The sequence below is a fragment of the Diadema setosum genome, chromosome 15 (genome assembly GCF_964275005.1).
Source record: "Diadema setosum chromosome 15, eeDiaSeto1, whole genome shotgun sequence".
NCBI classification, from domain to species: domain Eukaryota; kingdom Metazoa; phylum Echinodermata; class Echinoidea; order Diadematoida; family Diadematidae; genus Diadema; species Diadema setosum.
The window spans coordinates 27,864,115-27,889,644 of NC_092699.1; the positions used below are offsets into that span (position 1 = coordinate 27,864,115).

General features: G+C 38.8%; 1 protein-coding gene across 1 annotated transcript; it reads right to left on the reverse strand.

Annotated features, from left to right (window-relative positions):
* Window positions 1-9,566: 9,566 nt before the first annotated feature.
* Window positions 9,567-23,493, reverse strand: LOC140238846 (uncharacterized). Its single transcript, XM_072318742.1, has 4 exons — window positions 23,412-23,493; window positions 18,316-18,431; window positions 14,461-14,541; window positions 9,567-11,572 (listed from the first exon to the last, which is right to left on the reverse strand). Exons 2-4 carry the CDS (start codon window positions 18,422-18,424, stop codon window positions 10,506-10,508), a joined length of 1,257 nt encoding a protein of 418 aa, XP_072174843.1. The 5' UTR covers window positions 18,425-18,431; window positions 23,412-23,493; the 3' UTR covers window positions 9,567-10,505.
* Window positions 23,494-25,530: the final 2,037 nt, after the last annotated feature.

Below are 25,530 nucleotides of genomic sequence, written 5' to 3' on the forward strand. Positions count from 1 at the left end.
TGGGGGCCGCCATTGTTCCACTTAACAATGGCGGACTTTGCGTACTCAATAGTATACATTTCTACAGCGCGTATTACGCGAACTTCTGAACTTTTACACGAGTACGCACTTGCATGCTCCTCGGTTCCTCGTTTGCTAGCGTGTTAGCACGAGGGGTGAGCCTACCATTGTACCGCCTCGTTGTCATCCAATGCTCCCCTTGCGCTCACAAAACAATAGTACAGGGCGTATGAAGACTCCGCACTCTAGCAGTCACTGGGGAAAATCTCTTTGAATACAAACTAACATGGATAGTACAGTATGATCAATTCCATATTTGAAATGTTGAAATAGCGATGCTTGTAGCATGTACATGTATAACATATGCATATCATAAAGGTTGTCATCAAGTGAATTATGGTGGAAAGGGGTATACCTTTACTTGAATGCTTCTGAAAAGTGTCTTTCAAATTAAAGTGTGGTGACCTTACTATTTGTGCCATGCCAGTAACTTTCAGATTTGAAAACTGTTGTGAAAGCATTGTGTAATTTGTGTACATGAATTTGGTCTGAGTTTTAGTCATTAAGGTTTTTGTAAAAGGATATTTATAGTACATGCCTCCTCCCTAGACACAAAGTTTCAACAGGTTAAAACACTTGATATAAAGGGACAATCTCAGATATTTCAGATTTCACTTGCCCATCAATTCTATGCCAGAAAGGGATAAGAATACACAAAATAAACCAGTTAACAGGTCATTCATGAAAACAATCATTCATCATCACAATATGACATGAAAATAACCGAGAACCCTATGTGTCAATGATAGCAGGCGGATGAATACACTAGTAGGCATAGGCCCTTGATAGAGTCACTAAATGTTTTATATTCACTCTCTTGCATAAGTTGTAATTCCTCCCCTGGCATGTGTATTCAAGTGAATGTGATGTGTGAAATGGGGGGGGGGGGGGGGGTTGGGGTTTGAGAATCACAGAATATGCAATACAATACCCGTAGTTTAAAGTTTGAAGGGAATGGGACTATGCAGGGGAGAGGTGCTTGTTGTTGAGAGGGGAAACCGACCTAGAAATGGACACACACACACACACACACATAATGAGAAACCATTACACATTAAAGGACAAGTTTACCTTCATTAACATAAGGATTGAGAGAATGTAGTAATATTAGTAGAACACATCATTGAAAGTTTGAGGAAAATCGGACAATCCGTTCAAAAGTTATGAATTTTTGAAGTTTTTGTGCCGTCACCGCTGGATGAGAAGACTACTGCAGCGTATGATGTCACATGCGTACAACAATATAAGGAAAATATAAAGAGAATTTCACAAAATTTCATCTTTTGAAAAAAGTACACATTCCCATGACTTGTTACTGACATATTTTATGGGTAATATTATTCCCATTGCCTTTAGAAAGAGGCAAGTCAAGTGCTCTTTTATTATGCGAAAAAAGTGAAAATACATGTATGTGGAATTTTCTTTATATTTTCTTTATACTGTTGTACTCATATGACATCGCGAGCCTTTGTAGTCTCCTCATCCAGCGGTTCCAACACAAAAATTTTAAAAATTTATAACTTTTGCATCCATTGTCCAATTTCCCTCAAACTTTCACTGATGTGTTCTACTAATATTGCTGCATTCTCTCAACCCTTATGTTAATGAAGGTGAACTTGTCCTTTAAGTACAACTTGGGCAAAAAGAATACAAAGGTAAAGAGGCATCTTTCATCCTACAGTAGCTCAATAAATCAAACCATTTTATTCTTTCACAGTTAGAATCAGCTTAACCGAAACAAATTATACATAGTTGACATCCCAAAAACCCTTACAATCAGTCAATCTACAATAACTGTGTTTGAACAGAAAATGATTTGATTCTTAATTTAGCCCGTTCAATGAATTACAGTTACACAACATTTTAAACAGCAAGTGTTCAATTTGAACCAACATTTATTTTTTATTGTAAATGCAGTAATAGATGTTGCTTGTACTGTACCATTTAAATACTTGTTAACAACTTCCATGATTTGATGTTGGTGGTGGAATAGTGACATAATAAGCTCTCTTTTCTAAATTTACCTTCATTTGCAAATATTTACAGTGTCTGGATGAGATACAGTGGTAGTCTCCAGTCCAGGTTACTTTGAATAATGTCTCCATATTTAATATCCAGTGTAAACACAGGATCTATTCGATTTTCTCGCTCAAAGGCAACTGAGTGGGGATATTGGAGCATTAACAGGAAATTCATCTTGAACAACAACCATCGCAGCCTCACTCTTCACTGCTACAAAAACTGAATTCAGTCTATTACAGCTGCCATTCTATTGCTACTCGTTTGCTTTACAGATGAAATTTCTGAAAATTGTACAGGCTGACAAACGGGGGCTCCTACGTAGAATGACAAATAACCACCATCTACACATGAAAATTAATATAATGGCTCTTACTTGGCGTACAATTTTTCACTTCCACGACTTCCAAAAGTGGGTTGGGACCAGAGAAGGTCAGCAAGACGTGAACCATCGCAGTGTGTTTTCAAGAGGGGAAATGGTTTCATTGTGAATTGAGCATCTTTACAAGTGAGTTGGTCAACACATGTCCAGACAATAATTGCTGGCTTTCAAACTACTTGGCATACTGGTATACATCTGAGGTTACATGTGTTTGGCATAGTATACCGTATGCATCCCTCGTGCACAGCTCCAATGAACTCTACTTTGGTTTCTACACCACATCCTACACACAGAAACAGACAAAAAGTTGACCTTTCCCTCCTAACCTATCTACCCGTCACTCTTGGGGTCATTTTCAAGTGATCGATATTATACGATTACACACCTATGTACAATGCACGATGACATTCATCTCCCTGTCAAAACTTTAGCTTGAGCCTGAACCTGCAGGGCTTTGGTGGCTACCAAGACTGGGCACAACACACTACCGTCCCCCTTGCCAGACTCTCCCTGGCTAACTCTATCTGTGGCTGCCAGGTTTGCCGATACCACACCCTGTCTCAGGAACCACATGTCTGTGGTGTGGTACTGGGTGAGTTTCTAGTAATTTCACAATTAGTGTTCCCTGTATATATAGAGAGAGAGGGGAAAAACTAGGATCTCTTTCATTCAAATCAATCCCTTATTATACAGGGCAGCACACTAACCCATTTTTTTTTTTTTTTTTTACCCAGTTTTTCCATTTTTTACTGGTCCACTCTTGGAAAGGTTACTGGTCTGACAGTGATTTTTACTGGTCAGGAACCGTTGGACCAGTGCCAGTGTGCAGTGTTGACTTACAGTATATTACATTTGTAAATTGTAAAATGTCTATTAATCTTTAAAGCTGTAACTTACTCTCAAATTGGCAACACACTGAAAAAAAAAATTCTGCTTCTGTCTACATTTGGCATTTTAAAAAAAAGGTCTTTGTGCACATATGATGACTTTAACCACTTCCATCTACATTTTGTAATACCCGGTACTGTAAAAGTGGATATTTTCGTGCAACTAATTTTTTGCGCTTGGCCGGGTAAGAAGGGTTTCGCATGTTTTTAATTCCGCGGAATCAAGACATCACACGCACAGGCACATATAGCAAGCAAAAATATTCGCGTGCTTTTTATTTTCACGCTAGTTTCTGGTTGCGCGAAATGCGCGAAAATTTCAACACCGCGAAAATTTCCACTTTTACAGTAAGAGATATGAAGTGACATTCAGCATTGCCAATTTGATGAAAACAAAATGACAATTTCTGGAGGAAAAAAAAAATTCCCCATAACTTGATGGTTGAGCCACTTGGTGCTACTACTCTCATACACAATCGAGATCTTAGTACAGCAATGATAATGGTGATGACATAGAATGAAAATTGCAAGATCATAACCAACTTCCATTAGTTCCAAGCAGCTTCGTGTTCACAGAGGAATATCTCACATTCTGAGAATACCATAGAAATCCCTATGTGGGTGTGTGTGTGAGTGTGTGGGTTTGAGAGTGTGTATGGGGCTTGCTTCTTCTATCAAACATCCCCCTCCACTCGCAGCAAAGCAACACTTAAAGAGAAATAGATACACACTAGCTGCAGTATTTGAGTGATGCTGTGTATTAAAACACACACACACACATTCACATAATTCGAAAATTCTTGTCTTTTCTGCAACCTTACAGCAAAAAATTGGAGATTGGATATTTCAATTACACATAAAAGTCACAAAGAAAACACAAGCAAGTGCAAATGCTAAAACACTTGGTCAGTAAAGTTGTCTATACATACACAACATGTCACAAGATGAGGAAATGCCTTATAAACTCTGTTAAAAATGTGAAAAAAAGAAACAAACTCAACGATATATATTTACATCATGACAGCAAAAACTAAAAAACAAAACAAAATAAAAACAAAACAAAACACACTTTAGAAAGAATAAAAGCAAATCTATCGAGCTTTGTATAACTTCTTCACAAATCTATGTCTTGACTTGCATACATAAACTAAACACAGCACTGCCCGACACATTTTTCCATCAGTCCGCTTTTACGCCAGTGAAACTCTCAGAGCCACATAGGACAAGAATCTGTGACAACATTGGATATTGACTCACTCGGTTTGTTCAAATGGCAAGTGTTGGTCACAATTGAGATACTGCAGTTGTTCATGAATATATGCCATGTCCACAAGCCAGCTTTTGGCACACTTGCAAAATGTCACTTCCATATAAGGGAAGATTTGGGGGGATTACTAAACAGAGGGTTGCATGAGCAAGACTACGCAGTTATCATAAATGGGACATACAGGGATGCCAACCCTTGTAAACGACATTGATGTTTTCTCAGGGCTGAAAAGGCATCATTTTTGGGAGAAAAACAGCATTTTTACCTTTCCTACGATAGATGTGTAGTAAAAAAATTTGACAAAAAAACCCACAAACCACAGTATTTTCCACAAAACCTACAGTGGGCCTATCATCTGGCAAAAATTAGCAAAATACAAAAAAAAAAGTAATAGTTGGCATCTCTGGACATACACAGGAACATGGAGTATCCATGACTACTCAACTTTCTCTTGTCCACTAGAGTAATCGACCCAATCTGCGGCAGAGTGCCTATTTCTGACAGGGGCATTTTCATTCATCAATAAAACAGCTAATAAACATCATGTGTGCTTAGTTCCACTTAAGAACACAAGCAGGAGTTACTCGCAAGTGTTCTGGGAAGTTACACCTGACTGGGCATTCTTCAATGAATGAAATGGCCCCTGCTGCAAATAGGCACCCTGTCCAAAGCCTGCCGCAAACGGGGTATTTTACTCTATTTACGAGTATGCTTTGAAGCATCATGAAGCATCATGGTAGTTCCACTTAAGAACACAAGCAGGAGTTACTCGCATGTGTTCTGGGAAGTTACACCTGACTGGGCATTCTTCAATGAATGAAATGGCCCCTGCTGCAAATAGGCACCCTGTCCAAAGCCTGCCGCAAACGGGGTATTTTACTCTATTTACGAGTACACTGTATGCTTTGAAGCATCATGGTAGTGATGTACAGGTAACAAGGTAACAATGATTTACACGCAGGCCTATATTATCTAGAGCAGAGGGCTTTCACACTGAAATAACACAGCAATCTAACGACAGCAATTACATGAGATCAAATCTGAATACACATACGGCCAATACAAGTAACTGAAATGCAGGATTAGAATAGTTTTTGTGGACAGGCTGAAATTCCTTTCATTGTATCTTCTATGTCTAAAACAATTTCTCAAATCTGTACTAAGTATCCCATGATGAAGATATTCTCTGATACATATTTAATTCTACACATACACTTGTATACTATGATGTACATTCGACCTCGATTATCCGGCCTCCTTTTATCCGGAAATCTCTATTATCCGGACGCGTTCACGCAGTGAAGGACTTTTTTTTTCATCTAAAAATTGAGAAAAAACAGTGACTTTAACATCTTTGCATGGATTTTTGTGAAGAAGGGACTACAATTTTGCGCAGGCTAGCATAGATTACACCATAGATTACACCATGTAGATTACACCATCATCGCTACCTGCCTAGCTGCCAGTGCACTGGGACGGCAGCTTGGACGGCAGCTATATACTGTAAAACATGATATATTCGCCGAATGAATTTTTCGCGAATTGGAGCCAATGGCCTTTTTTGCGGCATGAAATTTTCGTGAACTGCCACTGGCGTTCAATGTATTTAGTGTAGACAAGAACTTTCGCGTGCATTTTAGTTTCGCGAATATTGGCGCTCGCGAAATTCACGAAATTAAAATGCATGCAAACATTCCTCGTTTTACAGTACATTAACATTGTGTCTCCCATATCCGGCCAATTCGCTTATCCGGATGAGCGCCAGTCCGGACATGGCCGGATAATCGAAGTCGAACTGTATGCTACATTATGTCAATAACAGGGTTAAGTATGACACCACCCCCCCTCCCACCTAAAAAAAAATCAAAGTTCAACACTTATAAAGAAAAGAAAGTCTATCATCTTGTTACAATGTATTTCATGCTGGGCTGAAGATGAAATCAATTACCCTTTACAAATCTTTCAGCATCTTTTGATGTGCAGTAGTGCAAATCTTTCAGCATCTTTTGATGTGCAGTAGTGCAAATACTACGTATGTATCACACAACAGCTATAATATGGCCCTCACACAGGCAACTGTCAGCATGATAAACATCTGTACTTCTGTCTAGGTTGCACATTAATAACTTGCACTAAGTGCCACTGGTGCAGGGAGCATTTGTTGCAATCTCTTCACTCCTTGTGTTTCCTGTTTTTTTTTTTTCATATGGGGTGGGGGGGGGGGGGAGGCGTGGGTTGAAGAAATTGCTATCCTACAGTACCTCTCCTGTCAGGGGATCATACCTACAGTTTAATCTACATGTAGTCTCAGAAAGCACACAACAATAACATGAAGTCATGCTGCTGCACACACCAAATGATGTGATATACGCAGGCAACCATCCATATTCCTTCCCTTCTCATTTACGAGGAATGACAGCAATTGTTCTTCACAGTTGGCTAACCCAGCGTGTCGTGGTGAAATTATCTGAGAGCATCTTTTCAAAAAAAGAGAGAGAACTTTCAATGACCAGCTGCAGTTGACAGGGCCATATCTTACATTCAATCAGAGAACCTGTGGAAGAGATTCAAAGCAGATGAGGAGGGTCTACAGAAAACACAAACACTTACAGCTTGGTGCCCTGTGCACACCTTCATACAGCATTGTCGTATCAATGCCAGCATTATACAGTATTGCATCATGAATATTCAGTAAGAGCTTACATTATCATAATTCCTACACTAAAATTTGACTATATAACCTCCACATAAATGGTAACTTGAACACAGTTTAAGCTGGATGGGGGGGGGGGGGGGGGAGTGATATCCATAAAGGAATACCACATAAAGATAATGAACTTGTCTGAAAGAATGAAAATGCTTTGTTATACATGTATCATGTAACAACGTTTATAAATCTTTTATTTATTTATTTATTTTTTTTAGATGCAGCTCATAAGCAGAAGCCTTGGATAAACATGAGTACATTCAGTAAAGAAGATGACTAAACAATTTTCGGTCACATGAATGGAACGCCTCACTTTCATGATGCAACAGGGCATTACTATCAGAACGCAGGAAACCTCTTGCTGTCCTATCTAAGCATGCAGCATGTCTGTTATTTACAATGGACTTTTGATATTCCTAGCTGCTGCACATGCCCCTGAGTCCCTCAGGACAAAGAACCTAGCTGAGACTCTTCACCCGTTGACGACTAGTCCTGAGTATACTCGGGCAGGCCTCTATAGACGAGGCTCCAATGACGTCACTAGGCCATGATGAGGGGCAAAAATTGCATAATGGGGCCTGCCATACGTGTGGGTAAATGCGTAAGCGTTACATCTCACCTCCCAAGACAGGCAGGTGGGTATGCGGTAGGCGTACCGCGTGTTAGAGCTACGCACTTACCAGTAATACACACATGATAAATTTTTGCCCCTCAGGCAACACGCCATTTCACATCATGGAACCTTGCCTATAGGCCTTTCACATCATGGAACCTTGCCTATAGGCAACAATAACATGCATTATAGCCAAGTCAGCTTGTCCTCAATGGGACAACACCAGAATGAGCACACAGGTCATTTGGAATTGACCCTTGACCCTCAGCCTTCCAATTGCCTCTCAGCCAAAGTTTGCAGCCGGACGTAAATGCCGCATCAGCGATCCAAGTGAAAGTACTCAAAAGTGCACAAAATAAATGAAAGGTATGAAATGAATACAGTCCAACTGTTTGAGTCGATTTCAAATCAATGGGGTAAATTTTGCCGCTACGTTGAACCTCTGAAGAAATGAAGACGGTGCTTCTAATCCGCAATAGGATTATTGCACACACACTGGCAATGAAGTTGATTCTTCGGATCACAAGGGATATATATATCTGATTTCCACTGAAGATTATGATTTGACTACTTGAAGATGAACCTACTACGTGTACTGCATATATGATTATTTCAAAGACAATTAATCATACACAGTTACTGAATAATGAAGTTGTCACAAGCCTCTATAACACTTTGGTTTTCTGCTGTTACCACTTTATAGATGAAAGCATCACTTTTGTGAGACTTGATTAGGGACAGAAATGTTCATGGTAAAAAGTTGGCATCACTGCATGTTTATTATGACAAAATTTGAAAAGCAAATTTTGGAATAGGATTGATTCATATGACAGCTTTGAATGTACAATTGTTTCCTTTTTTTCCTCTCTTTTCAATAAGCAGAGGCTACCACCCCTTCAAACAGATTGACCTAAAAATTTAAAGTGGGAAAAATGAAATATAGAATGTCTGTTATTGTCTCACACAAAATACTAAATGTACTTCTGTAAGTGACAACCTTACTGGTGCATGTGCCAATTGACAGTTCAACAAAACCTATTTTCCTATTTACATTTCTTGATAATACATTCCATTAATACATACCAAATTGGATACCAAAGACACTGTTGTTTATAGCTACAAAGTGTACCAATGGATATGAAGACATGATATGGTGGAACATTGAAGATTTATCCTACATGTTATATTGGCAGGAAACTTCACGTTGTCAGAATAAATGCCACACAGGTGACCCTGAAACTTCAGTGCACTACAAGATCTAATACACAGAAAGCCAGTGGATCACTCTGAGGTTTAAAAATCAAAATATCTTACACTGTTACTTCATTTCATAGAAAAAGCACAATTCAAATACTTACTGATGATGGATGATTCCTTGATACAATTCATATGTAATTTGTCCCATTTAGCACTTTAATGACATACAGTAATTACTTTTTGTGGTTAGTGGCATTAAACATGTTGTTTGCTTCCACAAAACAAGGAAAATCTGAAGAGATCTATTTCCATTTTTTTTTTTTTTTTTTTTTTTTGGGGGGGGGGGGGGGGGGGCTGGTGAAATTTTGCAGCATAAATTCACAAAATCAATGGAAAGCCAGAATACAACTATATCGTCTTTTTCTCATGAAAGGGAGGGGGGTAAAGTTTGCAGCACAGAATCACAAAATCACCGGAAAGCAAGAAGGATAGACTTTTCCATTACTTAATTTTGCTACTGTTGTATTGGAAGGGAAATTACAATTGTACGTTTCAATCTCAATTAGTCTACCATGTGAACAACCACATGATACTAGTATACACACTGTGAAGAAAAGTGTTCTTGTGAACATTTGTTAAAGTCTATGTGTACATACTTCTGGGACATATTGCCATGGGCTCAAATCTTTCTCGGCCATGAACTGATGTTGCTTTCGTGTTTGTGCGTGGTGGCCACTTACAACATTGGATGCATAATTGAACCTGGTATAACTTACCGCATGGCTTCCAGAAATGATCAATGATGAGGCTGTAAGACTACAAATGAGTACGCTTGAATGTACTGACGGCCACATCATCATCCTAGACATTCGCAGATCTACAGATTTACTGATGTGTGTGCAGAAAATAGATTCACAGCTGTAAGTTTGTCTTTAGTGAAGCATCTGCCACAACTGTGCTGGTACTGACCAACAAAATGCTTCACACTTTAAACACAACTAAATCTTAAAAAGATAAGAACAAACTATCTGGTACAATGTATATTACATCCATACAACTTTGTGCTGTGTCAGGACTGCTATGTAAGCTGATGGTACTGAGAAAAAAAATGAAGTAGTCTACCTCTTCAAAAGAAGCTAATGGTTCGCACCTACGGACATTCTTCCAATTGAGAGATGCCACAGACTTTGCTCATGAAGCCCTGAAACACACTGTGAGTGAACAATCTGCCTGGACAAACATTTCAAGAAATTGTCAAACTCTGTTTGGTGAGTTCACTCTGAGGTTCTGCGAGAGTTCAGAATAAGCATCACAGGCGGCAGCTACACTCGGCCATCCATGGGGGAATTTCCGGCGACCCAAGCCCTGGAACTTCATTCTGGGCCATCAGCAAAGTCAAACATCTTGCTCGTGCTGCCACTGTGTGTTCTCAGGTGGCGGACTGCAAGGTCCTTTCGGCTGAACGCCTTGTCGCAGACTGGACAGTCAAAGGGTTTCTCACCTGTATGCGTCCTCATGTGGTCGCGTAAGTGAAACCGCTGGCTGTAGGAATTGCCACAGTACCCGCACTTGAAGCGCTTTTCACCGGTGTGCGTACGCATGTGCCGCATAGCGGAGTACTTCCGGCTGAAGCTCTTGCCGCAGGCGTCGCACGAGTAGGGCTTCTCGCCGGTGTGTGTGCGCAGATGGTTACGTAGGTGTGACCGCTGGGTGAATGCTGCGGTGCACTGGTCGCATCTGAAGGGCTTTTCATAGCCATGCATCTTCTCGAGTTTTGGGAGGAACTCTGCCATGGAGCTGGAGGCAGAGGGCGTGATAAAATCCTCCTGGTGGAGAATCTGAAGGTTGTCCTCAGTGTGCGTCTTCATGTGCCTCAGCTGAGAGTACTTCCGACCAAAGGTCTTCCCACACACCTCACAGTCAAACGGCTTCTCTCCTGTGTGGATGCGCTTGTGCACCTTGAGGTGGCACTGCTGCCGAAACGCCGTGCCACAGTCAAAGCATTTGTACGGTTTTTCTTTGGTGCTGTGCTCGTTGGAGTGGCGTTTCCTTTTCGGCTCCTTGTGTGGCGGTGGCGGTGGCGGCGGAGGAGGAGGAGGAAGGGGTCTTACGGGAGGGATGTAGGTGCTCTGCTTGGGTGACGCTCGCTTCTTGGTGCCTGCATGGATCTTCATGTGGCGGACGGCCGAATCCAGGCGGGCAAATGTCTTGCCGCAGACTTCACATCCAAATGGCTTCTCTCCGGTGTGCGTGCGGATGTGGGCCTTGAGGTGACTGCGCTGGCGGAAGGATGCACCACATTGCATGCACTTGTGGGGCTTCTCTGGAGAGAATGCCGATGGTGCACGCCGTGATTTCCGGCCCTTGCCAGAGTTCTGAAACCCTCCATTGCACTCATTGGCATCTGGGTAGAACATGATAGCATCACCGCAATAGATACCTTGACAGTATCAAAGAGAGAGGGAGAAACAATGGGGGTATGAGGAGGTTGAGAAAATTTGGCATCATAATGTGACACACCATTGCATGTTCAAGATAAAGCAAGCATGATAAAGCCAATTAGTACTGAAGAGAAAAGAAGAATGCCCCCAAACATTGACATTTCACATTATTCAAACAATAATCTAAGGATGGGGGTAAACTTTGATGCAACTTCCCTGTGATGTACCGTCATGGTATGGCATTCTCATTGGATCTTACTCTTTACCCAAGAGTGTTTACTTGTTCTCCTGGATAGAGTGGTTGATGCTGATAGAAAGTACAGGGTTCTTGCCTCCCATGTCACTGCTCAAAGGTCTCCTAGACCCCGTTTACAGTGCGGGGCCGGGCTCGGCCGCGGCTCGGCCGCGGCCGAGTCCAGCCTCAATTGCGCGGCCGAGCCTCGCAATTTTGTCCGTTTACACTGCTGGGCTCGGCCGCGCTTTTGATTCAAACCTTTCAATATTTTGTCGTAGTGGCGCTCTGCTTGTAAACAAACGCAATTTGGTATTGTCTGGTTTTCAGACCCTTTGCCAAATGAATTCCGTGGCGACGAAGTCGCCGTTCGGGTAAAGGCTTTTGCCGAAGGAAAAAAAATCCTTTGCAGGACAAAACCACCTTAAACTATACTAGTTTTCGACGTTGAGGGGGTTAATATCCTGAATAGCGAAAGATACAGGCAGAGGGTTTGGAAGCCAGACTAAAATTGGCCGCGCAATTGGCCGCGCATTTGGCCCAGTTTGCGTTTACACCAAGAAGAGGCAGGGCTCGGCCGCGGCTCGGCCACGGCCGAGACCACCTCCAGAGCGAGGCCAAATGCGAGGCCAATTTTGGCCTCGCATTTGGCCTATTGCGCGTTTACACTGAAGCAGGGCTGGGCTCGGCCGCGGCCGAGCCGCGGCCGAGCCTCGCACTGTAAACGGGGTCTATTGGGACCACATAAACCATTTGAATAATTCAGCATTTCCTACTCTACCCCTGATGACTACAACTACCACATCTCTTAAAAATGTGCACTTTGTACTTGAAGAAAATGAGGTCAGGCTAAATTCACCCTCCAGCCCATTATGGAACTGTCACATAAGGATGATTATCTTTCTCGTAGTAGGTATCAATACAAAATACTGTCTATGATTGAAGCTGTTATTTTCACATACAGATATTTTCGCAAATGAGGTCATGGACATTTTCGCAAGATGTTGTTTTTGTTAACTGACATGAAGCTGTCGTAAGTGCACTAGTACACCAGCGCACGGGTGACATTTTTTCGTGTGTTGTTATATTTGTGAAAATTAAACCCTCGCAAAAATAACAGCTTATAGTGTAATGCAAGAGAATTCTACTTGACTGAAAAAAACAATGGAGGGATGTAAGATGTTACCTGCCATTAGTGATGTGGATTTTAGGAGGCATTACTTTAGGGCCCTGCTTCTGGACCAAAATATAGGACACATTTGTACCCTCACTATTCAATAAGTTTGTAAATCCCAATACCAACAGTTTTATAGCAAATTGAGCCCTTGGTCTCTGCAGATCTTTATTCTAAATGTCATATTTAACAGGGTCTGCCCTCTTCAGAACATGTTAGCACCTTACGGGTAAGTCAGACCACCACAGTCCTCATCAAGAAAAGCAGTTATTAACAGTTTTTTTGTTTTGTTTTTTCTGAGCCTATAATGATGATGTACATGTACATTTGTACTACTTCTGGACAAGAGAAATAAAAAAAAGTCATACTTTGAGGTTCATACCAACTTCTATTCTTGACCAGAAATATCTAAATGTATTTGTATCACAGGAGACTTTACTATTGTGAGCTTTTATTAACATTAAGTTTGCAAATATTGGTTGAATCTACAGTTTTAGGAAAATTAGAAAAAAAAAAATAAACAAGCCATGAATTACATTGTACACCACACATACACTAGTCAGAAAATTGCATCAATCAGGCACAATGAGCTGCAGAAAGGGAGAGAGAGAGAGAGAAAGAAAAACAAAGACAGAGAGAAGAAGAAGATCTATAGATAGATACATCTTTAATACAGACCACTGTAGGAAAAAAAGATAGATAGATGGATAAATAGATAGATCTTACACGTACATAGAGAGAAAGAGAGACTGAATTTTCAGAGAGAATTTAAGAACACATCAATAACACTGTACTCCAGGGGGGTGTTTCATCAACGTTAGTCAGCGCTGACAATCACCATAGTAACAGTCAGTGACCAGAGCATCTCATCCAATCACATACCTGCCAACATTTCAAGATGAAATATCTTACTCGTGGATGGCAAAAATCTTATTTTATATGCAAACTGAAGTTAAAAATCTTACTTTCAGACAAATCTTCAGAAAATAAACATGAAAGGTGCGTATATCTAAATATTTGTTTAAATCTTATTTCTCTGACAAAAAAATCTGATTTTGCTATTTTTAATGTAAGAAATCTTACTGAATCTGATAAATCTTATTAGTTGGCAAGTATGCAATCAAAACCAAGGATTTTGCTGAAATTGTCAGTGCTGACAACCTGTCAGTGCTGACTAAACGTTGATGAAACACCCCCCTGAATTGTGGACAAATTGACGAAGGCATTACTGTACTAAGGAACAATATGTTGGTATTCAAGGCATGTAACGTGGCCAAGGTCTCCGTGATAGTAACAAGTTTCTCTGTTTCTTTTTTCCCCCTATATTATGTAATTTTCCTAATCAATAATTGTTGACTCTATAATGAATATGCAACACAAATTGTGATAAAGAATGCTTGTTGTATTTTTTAATCAACAAAATCCAGAAATACAAAAAACAACTACAACAGTGTCTTGTCAGAACAAAGTGGACAGCTTACCATCATTTTCCTCGCCTCCATGATAATCTGTCTGGTGTTGCTGTCCATCATTCATTGGCATCCCAATCTTGTGATCAGAAGCTAAAAATAGAATGATGGTAATAACAAAGGAATCTTCATTGTCTGGTTTTCAAATTCCATTATCTGCAATGGAACTGACATTAATTCTTGACATACAGCACATTACAAGAGGACATTTTCACACTTTCTAAGGAATTCATTTTTCACACTCGGCCCCATAAGCTGAATTTGGCATGTCTTTCCTTTCACGGGCCGATCATGGCAATTGAGTACAGTATTGAAGCACTTCAAACACCTCCCTGCTGCTATGGCAGCTAAAGTTTTGGCAGCACATACTACAGTGCAAACTGGTCTGCATTACAACAGCAAATTCATTCTAGCAACTGTGAAGAAAACTTCAAGTACCAGTAAAACGGGGTGAACAGGGACGGCGAGGTGAATAGGGACAAATCCGAGGAAAGTTTTTTGAATCTGCATGTTTCATATTTGCTTGAACTTTTTTTCTTATTTTTATCACAGAAGGAAAGGACCATCCAACAGTGTCAGAAAGTGGTCCACCTGATGTGAACAAATTCTTTAAGGGTACAGGAGGTCCAAATAAAAAGTTTTCAAAAAAATCACACAAAATCAGGGTGGTCAAAACTTTTCTGCTCCTGTGGCAATTGATTAATGAAATTCGCTGAAAATGTGCATGAACCTACATGTAGCCTGTTAAAGGTCCTACACCACACCTTAGAATTTGAAATGATTATTCCAACAGGTATTTATGACAACATGTTTTTTCTTCTCTTGGGCAAAAAATCAGTTAGACTGGGGTGAATAGGGACACCATAGTGTCGTTTGATTGGCCCTTTAAACTTTCTGTATGATTAATTATTATAATGTCATAAATTGCCCTGAAATGTTTGTTAAGTCCATCTACATTTCCAAAAGTGTGAATTTTTATTCTAAATCTCTTGACAAGAGAGAAATAAGATCTTTGGATACAAATCATGTATGTGGCTTCACTTTTGTATGGTTCATAGATGAGAGTGTACTTTGCTGTCTTAAAAGGCAGAAAGGGTCTCTGAACCCCGCCCCACCCACCGTCTGGGATTTTTTTTTTTCACTGCCTAAGACAGGCTAGGACTTTTGCACTTGTATTTCATGACCTTTTTCTCTGTCTTCTGCATGTTTTAATGCCATTACCACATCTGTTTGGGTCAGACCCATACTTCAGGTGCCAGATTACAATTACTGTAAGAACTCCCAAAATACCAAACATCATTTCACTGAATCTAGAGTGTATGAACAACATTGTACACCATGATTTTCCACTTGAAGAAGAAGTGTGTTAATATTTGAGTGCAATTCAATGGATTAATAAAGTTTTGACTTACTTCCCAATCTTAACCTTTGACCTGATGGGTCACATTTTTCTATGTCAGCTCGTTTTGTTGGGCTTTTGCAAATTTTTTAAAAAATTGATTTAACGATGGAATAGATTGCTCTGAAATGTTTGGATTATTTTTAAACTCTCTAGATGTTCCCTTAGTCCAATCTATTGGATGGACTGGAAAAACTGTCTCTAAACAGCTTTTAAAAAAAAATCAAAACCAGTGTTGTCCCTCTTGACCCCGAATCTGGGGTCAACAGGGACAGTGCCATTTTATTAAAAAACATGATTTCCCCCCTAATATTTTTTTTTTTCATAATACCAAATTAAAGGTATCTTAGGTGGACATAAAATCCATACCTGCCAACATTTCAAGATGAAATATCTTACTCGTGGATTGCAAAAATCTTATTTTATATGCAAACTGAAGTTAAAAATCTTACTTTCGGTCAAATCTTCAGAAAATACACATGAAAGGTATATCTAAATATTTTTTTAAAAATCTGATTTCTCTGACAGAAAATATGATTTTGCTACTTTTAATGTAAAAAAAATCTTACTGAATCTGATAAAATCTTACTAGTTGGCAAGTATGAAAATCCCCACTTAAGATTGAGTCTTTGGGCTGCATGAAAAAAAAAAAAATACAATCATGAGAACATTAAAATTGTCCCTATTCACCCCATTTTACGAGTAACATTGCAGTTATATCTGTACCTTGAAATAAAAAATGACATAGCATGTAGAACTATAACAAGCAAAGAACTCATGCACTTTTATTTTCACATTAGCTTCATGTTGTGTGAAATACGGGAAAATTTCCAGTTTTTTACGGTATCTGACAACAGAATTTGGAGTTTAAGTGTCAATTTTGGAATGAAAGTGTTGTGTTAAAGATGTGATATCATCTCTAGATACTTTTCTCGGCAAGTTTATAATTTCATGCAATAAATTTCATTTCAAAGTCATGCACGTAATGGAGCCAAACAGAGTAATTAACTGACAAAATAAAAACAAAACAAAACAAAACAAAACTAGAAATGTCGCTATGGCGACTGGTATGCCTCCGCCATAATGCATGATTCTCCTAATAGGTCTATAGTACATGTGGACAATGTGTGATTACATTTTCACAAAATTGGCAAAATATTAAAATGACATGTTTGTCACAAATGTATCGAATGTTCACCTTCCTTGACCTATGTTTAATTGGATGAATAGGAGAGCATGTATTTGGGGATTTAAGAACTTTGACTTGACTTTGACCGTTTCATAAGTTTACGCACTTATGTAATTTTCAAGGTATGGAGAAAAAGTGCAATTTCTGTATTGAACAGTAAATTGTTATCATTTTCATCTGGCCTTTGATTCATAAGAGAATCACTGTCAGGCAGAACATACACAAATATGTACTGTTTCAAGACAACTTGAGAAACTTCCCAGATATGGAGAAAGAAGTAAGTTCAGCACTTTCACTTGATCTTTGACCTTTTGACCTTTGACCTTCTTAGCAAAAAAAAAAAAAATCCCAGAGAATCTCTAGTGGGTTATACATGCATACATCAAATTTAAAAAAAAAATAATCCTGCTGGCATTGCATAAATATAAGGAAAATAGTAAAATTTTGAAGTATTGCCCTTGACCTTTGACCCCATGAACCCCAAATTCAATAGATAACCACTGCCAGTCAGTACATGCATATATACTTTGTTCCATAAAAATACCTTGAACAATTTCCAAGATACAGAGAAAAAAGTGAAATTTTAACACTTTGACCATTTGACCTTTGACCTTTTGACCTCATGACCCCAAACTTTCACCAGAGAATCTTAATCGGGTAATACATGTATACACTAAGTTTCAAGAAAATATCTTCAGGCATTGCATAGATATGAGGGAAATAGTGAAATTTTAAGCATTTGATCTTGACCTTTTGACCTTTGACCTTGAGCATGTGCACCCAAAAGTTGATAGGCACAACTTCATCCCCTAATACACATACATGCAAAGTTTCATTAGGATACCTCAAAAGGTTTTGATAGTTACCCTGTCCACAAAATTCATTACAGAGGGACGGACGGACGGACGGACAACCCGAAAACATAATGCCTCCGGCACCACTTCGTGGCGGAGGCATAAAAATACCATGAAAGCATCAACAAGTTACATGTGCTGGAGACATGCCATGTGTGTCCATGTCAAATCATATTTTGCTACAATTGCTTTGTACTTTGTACTTGCTTTTTACAACTTACCATCAGTCATGTGCCATATATTTCTCTTCATTAATATAGTTGGATTAAGATGTTTGAAATGAGGCTTTGTAGTGAGCATAACCACAATCCCTCCCTTCCTCTCCCCCCTACAAAACACACACACACACACACACACACACACACACACACACAATACAACAGACAAAGGAGAGGAAAAAAAAAACCCAACAACAACAACCATACCTGTGATGATATCACGGTGATCGTTTCCACCAATAGTTAGGAGCTCCTTTCTCACATTTGGCCTTATAGGCCGTATCATTATTGGATCTTTCTTTTCCATCATCAGCATGCACTACCTGTAAATGAAATTGAAAGGCGAGTCTTGACAATTAGACAGTAAAACAAAACAAAACAAAAAAGGCTGGAAAAGGCAGAAATCGAAACTTTAAGAGAATGTAAATGCAAATATTGTAATGGATACTTTTACTGGTGATAAAAACACCCAAGAAAACAAAATTCTGTCATCAACAGTAAGAACAAAAGGTGTGTTCTACTACTTGGAGTTCAAATTCTGAAAACTGTTTTCTTTTTTCAGGCATGCAAATTCTCGGGTTATCACCACCAAGCGGCAAAGAAAGCACATGCGTTGTATGCGAGATTGCCGTGCGGGCTATAAACGTTCAGAATCTGAACTAGTTGGAGACCTGGGCCCGTTTCATAAACTTGTCATCAGTGACAAGTTGTCATAGATGTGACAAGCTACTGAAATCCTTACATCTGATTGGCTGAGAGCAAATTTGTCATAGAAATGTGGCAGTTGTCACTGATAACAAGTTTTATGAAACGGGCCCTAGAGGTGCCTAGCAGATGACCCTATTATAAAATTACATGTGTACATCTACAATGTACAATGTACGTACTGTATGTGATTACATTCTACATACAGTATCTACCCAGCATGCGCATGAGAGCGTGCGTGTGTACAATTGTATGTGTACACGTATGTGTGTGTGTGGGTTTTTAATCAAACATTGCTGTTTGTTTACTGTGTTTGTGTGTACATTCAGATGAATAATTGTTTATCATGTGACATTGTAGAAACCAAATAAAGATTACTTAAGAAAAGGACAAAATCTTATTGTGTATGAGTGTGCATCAACAACATTACACTGGTGAGGTCAGACATTACAGACACCTTATCTGGAACTCGGCATGCATTTGAAATTAATTCAAACATTGAGAATTAGACAGTCTATTACTTATAAACTAGTTCCTGTCCAAACTCAAAGAATGTTTGAAATAAATGTGCAGCCTGTGTATGTTCTTACAATGTACAAAAAAAAAATCTTACTATGATGTCTTTTAAAAATTTATGCATTTCACAGGCATGTTCCCTTGTATGCTTGACTGGCCTTCTGATGACTTTATGTCCATCTCCATGGTAGGTTTTTTGAAAGAATGATGGTCAAATTACAACATGCACAGAAAGCTGAAAATTGTAATACACATGGAATTTCAAAACATGTATAAAAACACAAATGGATAACACAAGGGAGGACCAAAGGACTACAGTATTTCCCTGTATAAAATTGAACTACACTTTGGTAAAAGAGAAAGAAACAGCAGAACAATACAAAATCAATGTAGATGTTTAAAAGGAGAAATAAAAAAATGATCTAAAGTTTCTGTTCTGCAGTTCATGTTACATCATTACCAATGTGTAATGTATGTATACTTGTACATGTGACCACAAAATAAGTATTAATATGAGTGTCACAAACATCTTTTAAAAACTATCTTTGTCAAGTTGTATTTTTTTGTAGATATGGTTACATACAATGTGAAATAATTACTCAAAGCTGTTTTCTTTCTTTTTTTTTTCATCCAAAGGAGAGAGAAAGAAATTGATTTTTTCTCTCTTTACTAGTTGTGAAATTTTCTCTCTTTACTAGTTGTGAGAGAAGGCAAAAAGATTCTTTTCTTCCTCCAAAGCAGAGAAAAAGAAATTGATCATTTTTCTCTCTTTACTACGATAGTTGCAAAGGAAGGAGGAGAGAAGGCAAAAAGGAACACTCCCTGCCCCAAATATTAATGATAATAATAATAATAATAATAAAAAAAAAGGGACAGAAATTCCAAAATGTTCAATTTGTAAGTTGTCCACAGTCACAAAGCAATTGAAGCCACCATACCCCTACAATCCATCACAATGGCTAATTCAACCAAACAAGCACATGCATACATATGTACGATTGTACATTGGACATCGGGACTAGCAAGTGAGCAAAACATGATTGATTCTTGTATGCACAGATCTGGAAATTTGTATTACACGAGTGTCAGCATTTGGCCAAAGTAGGAACACACTGTACTGACGTGGGGAAGCTAAAACAGTACCAGGTTTCATTCTGTAAACTGAAAGTATCATTACATGTACATGCCAATTTGACATCATATCCAATCTGTGTGATGTTGAACATACACTGTATGGATGCATGGTTAACCCGGAGCATTATCAACACCTACATTATTTTTTTTATGTATTATGTTACATTATTTTTGTATTGAACGCCTTTCTGTATTGGGACATTCTAGACTCTTTCTACTTAATGGAAAGAGCTCATGTACCCCCACTAACCTAGGACTATGGGATCCGTGTTTAGAATCCCAAGCACCGAGCTCAACGCTTCCCTAACCCTAACCTCTAACCTTAACCCTCCTAAATTTATATTATTTACAGTTGTATACATCACTTAATTTTTTTTTTTTTTTTTTTTTTGGGGGGGGGGGGGGGATACATACCGTATATAAATTGTATGGAACTCTTGCCTAGTAAATCTATCCTATGTTTCTACTGTACAACATGTATCTGTTCATGAATGATCTATGTTTACACTGATCTATGTTTACACTGATCAGCTGCTCTTAACTCTTTACGTGCCACGTTTGCATGCCTGACTTGGTCGACGACGTGCCAAGTTCGCATCTTTAGCTCAAACCCACAAACCTGCACAAATCAATCCATAAATCGCCAACTGCCACAGTACAATGAAAGCTTCACTCGCTACTCCAGTCCTACATTTGTATAATGTGTAGCTTGCATTGTGCACTGGAGATGAATATTAGGTAGTGATCCCTACAATTTTTTTTTTGTTGTAAATTCTTAATTCCTGTCATTGTTTTGTATGCTAAAGTCATGTCAGTACAATAATGTGTAGCTGCTACATGTGTAGTCCTTTGAATGGACAATTATCATAAATTTGTCATAGTATCAACGTTAGCACAGTTTAAAAATTTTCTCTGAACTTTGCGCATTGCAAGTCCAGCACATTGAACAGTAAAAAAAAAAAAAAGTTACATGGATTTGAAAAACAATGTTTCCAACAACATGCCTGCATTGCAGTCTCAGAATAATGTGGCACACAGGGGGCTACACTGTGGCACAAAAGAGTTAACAATTATCTCATTATCAATATACAGTATGTATTACTTGTAATGATTGTAATATTACAGCTCTATATCAGAAAGTCTCCACATATTGCCCAGAAGCATCAGTGCCATCAAAATTATTTTCAGAAATTTTGTACACCTGTATGGAAGCTTTTTCAGAACCATAATATATATTACGTATATCATCTACAGTATTATACTCCTATAAAAAGGAGTGAAATACAGTAAATGATGGGAAAGAGTTCCTTTTGGGACAGCAGCCCGACTCTAATTACACACACCTACCCATAATGCTTACTATTGTTACCTTAAGCACGGATGCAGGTATGCACAGGTACAGCACACATTTGGCAAGAGGTAGTGGAGTATTTCAGAGTTTTCGGTGGCTGTCTTAAAATCAAACTCTTGCTGACAGATGGACTGAACATCTCAATACAAAATATGATATTTTCATTGATATAAAGAAATATTAAATTGAAACAAAGTGAACTGTAAAAGAGACGCCTGGAGGGAATACAACTTGTATTTACAGTTTGACCCACTGCACTGTCTCTACTTCTCAAATTCTTACATGGACGTCAACTGCACACAACAAGGTTCGACCAAGCCTAAGAATACATTCTGGGTTTCTACAAATAGCAGGCAGTTGTATTTTGGACAGCATTGTGGTCGAATCATGGGTGGCTTGCAATATTAAGTTTTTGTTAATGGTAGCCATAGATCTACAATGTACAGGTAGAACTACATGTCCCATAACTTTACATTTGCAGTTAGATGTTGTAGTCTTGCTTGGGTTCTAGTATTACTCTTTGTATTAGTACTTGGTTTGGGATTGGTGAATTCAAATCAGCTAGTGAAGTAGATAGAAACCTTTCCAACAATGTGATGTGATGTGATGTGATGTGAACTAAATTACAGTACATTGTAGTGATTAAGTTAGAAATGATTTTACACTGTAAATTTAGGCCTATTTCAACGCTAGACACTAGTGTTACATTCCCAGCAGGGTATGGAAAGATGATTTATATTCTCTTAACTGCTAAATACAAGATTCGGGCTCGACTGACGAATATTATTATTAGAAACGTTTCTACATACTAGCATGATTACAATGACTTAAATGTAGAAGCATCTAGGCCGATTTTAACACTAAGTGCTGGCCTGTAACTTATGTGAAATAGGCCCCACCACTGCGTGTCCATAAATACTACGGCTGCTCGCCTGTTTATACTCGTGAATTCAGCCCCACCGTGTGACGTTCATCGGTAGATAAGCACGGCGGTGGGGCTTTCTTCCACAGTATAATACTCGTGAATGCGGCCCCACCAAACGGCGTTTACGCGAGATTGATACAGGGACGATTTCCACATAATACATTTTATTCTCGGAAGGACTTCCTATTGTCCCTCGACTAATTCAACGGCCAATTTAAACATAAATACAACCCTAACCTAAACCTAACCCTAACCTTAACTTGCTTGCTAACGGCAACGCACGGGTGCACGCGCACTGCGGTGGGGCCGATTTCACGATTTTGCCTTTAGACTAGAGCCTAGTAGAGGCTATTCAAAATGTCAATAATGAAAAGGAATCTTCCAGTATCTATGGCATTTCACGACTGCGAGTGTATCGTTTGAAATTAGACAATTGCATCCAACACTAACGCAACAGTAAAACACAACACCTGACCTATCAAGTTAGGTTGGGCCTGCCGCGCAATTATGTTGAATTGAAAACTGAAAGGGCAACCGTTTATGGAGTAACATCACACAAATATAAACATCTGGGACTGCACACTTGTTATTGTCTCTACTTGACCATAGCTAGGGATCATACCACAGAATTACCGCAAATCTTTCATACAATTAGCTAAAAATTATACTCACCTCAAGTATGAAGCCGTCGTAGATCCTCTATACCTTTCTTTTGAATGAGCAAAGAGCAAAAACGCCATGAATTTTGCGGTACAAGAAAACAAAAAAAGCGAGATGAAAGATACGCTACCTCCTGCCAATAGAGGGCGACAATAGCTGTCTAAATAAGACCGGCCGGACGACGACTGGATATGGGCGGTAAGCGAATGTTTTTACATTGCGCACGACGCAGCGACGACGAACCTTTGTGTGTGAGTGTGTGTGTGTGTGTGTGTGTGTGTGAGTGAGTGTGTGCGTATGTGAGTGCATTGTGTACTCGTATTGTAAGCGTGTGTTTCACTATGTGTGTGTGTGCGTGAGTTTTGTGTGTATTGCGCGCGTCTCGTATAGAAGTCTAATATGCATTCTCATCTTTTTTTTTTCAGAGATAAGGAGTGGGTGTGTTGGACGGTCCTTTCGTATTTTTTGGTGTGTGTGTGTGTGTGTGTGTGTGTGTGCGTACATGTAGCACAAGTGTGTGTGTGAGCGAGTGTGTGTGTGTGTGTGTGTGTGTGTGTTTGCGTGTGTATGTGGGAGTGTGTGTACAAAGTATTACCATTCTGCGAGTGTGTAAGCGTGTGCACGCATGGCGCGAAAAGCTTCCGACAAAATGGGCGCTCAAAAACCACTGCACATACCAAGTAGTGAATAGGTTGTACTACTATTCATTAAGAAACATTTAAATTGTCCTTTAATTCCCCATACAGCCCTTAATACATCTCTCTTCCACTTTATAGTATTGATATAAGCCAACCTCCGGAGTGTGTAGCTGCTGTCATAGTGCCATTTTCATCAATAAGGCTGTAATTTTGGATGCAAAAGTGAGAATAACGTAGGTCCTACACTGTATAAACCGCTTACAGCTGGACTACTGTGGATAAGGAATTTATTATAATAACTTACTTTATCATAAAAAAGGAAAATGTTTATCCACAATTTTCCATGCCATCGAATGTTACATGCCCAACAATATTTCCTGTGATTGATTATTTTGGTTGTTAATCAAGCCCTCTCTGTACAACGGATAAACAACAAGTGTACGCGTATGATCATCGCGGGGGTAACCAGAGCATGAAAATGAAAATTGAGACAATAATAATAATAATAATACATACATACAATTTCTATAGCGCCGTTCTCCACTTTGATTAAATGCTCAAGGCGCTTTACAATAGGTACATCAAAGCAAACAGATTGAAAATACAAGTACATCACAGTAATAGAAGAAGATGAAGAAGCAGAAAAAAAAAGACATGAAAGTCTGTCTTCAAAAGACACTGGTCTTCAAAATGCACTGCTAAACAGATAGGATTTTAAATTACTCCTGAAAGATGGAGTCTTTCAGCTCACGAGGAAGTGAATTCCACAGTGTTGGTCCAGCGTGAGCGAAAGCACGTTCCCCCCAAGATTTATATATATATATATATATATATATATATATATATATATATATATATATATATATATATATATATATATATATATATATATATATATATATATATATATATATATATTTAAATATCACAGTGACAGAGGAATTTTATGAGAGGATAGTAGTATGACGATAAGAATAATAATGATAGTGTGTGAATTATGACAATGATCGACAGTGATGGTGTATAGTTTGTAAGATGTATATTTACAAAACATATAGGTCTACATAATGATAGATACATTTACGAAGAGTTTGAATGCAAAAACAGGTAGTAAATTTGAGATATACGAGCTACTTAATATTCAGTCTGCTTTAACAATGTAAAATCAAAGACTGATCCTTTTATTCAACGTCTTCAAAGTAAAAAAGTATTGACAGTGATTCTTTTTTAAATATATAATCTTTTAGAGTGTAAGAGGTAAATAATGCTTGATTAGAATACAGCGTGACATGGTAGTGTTTCTGGACGTACTTGGTGTACACACACACACACAAAAAAAAAAAAAGATCGGTGTTTGATAGAAAAATAAATATGGCAGAAAGAGACGACGAGAGAGAAAGACGGAAGAAAGAGGGACGTTAATCGAAACAGATCTGTCGTGCTCACGCATCCCAGTAGTCACATGGGCACTCATTTAAGGGGATACAAACGCC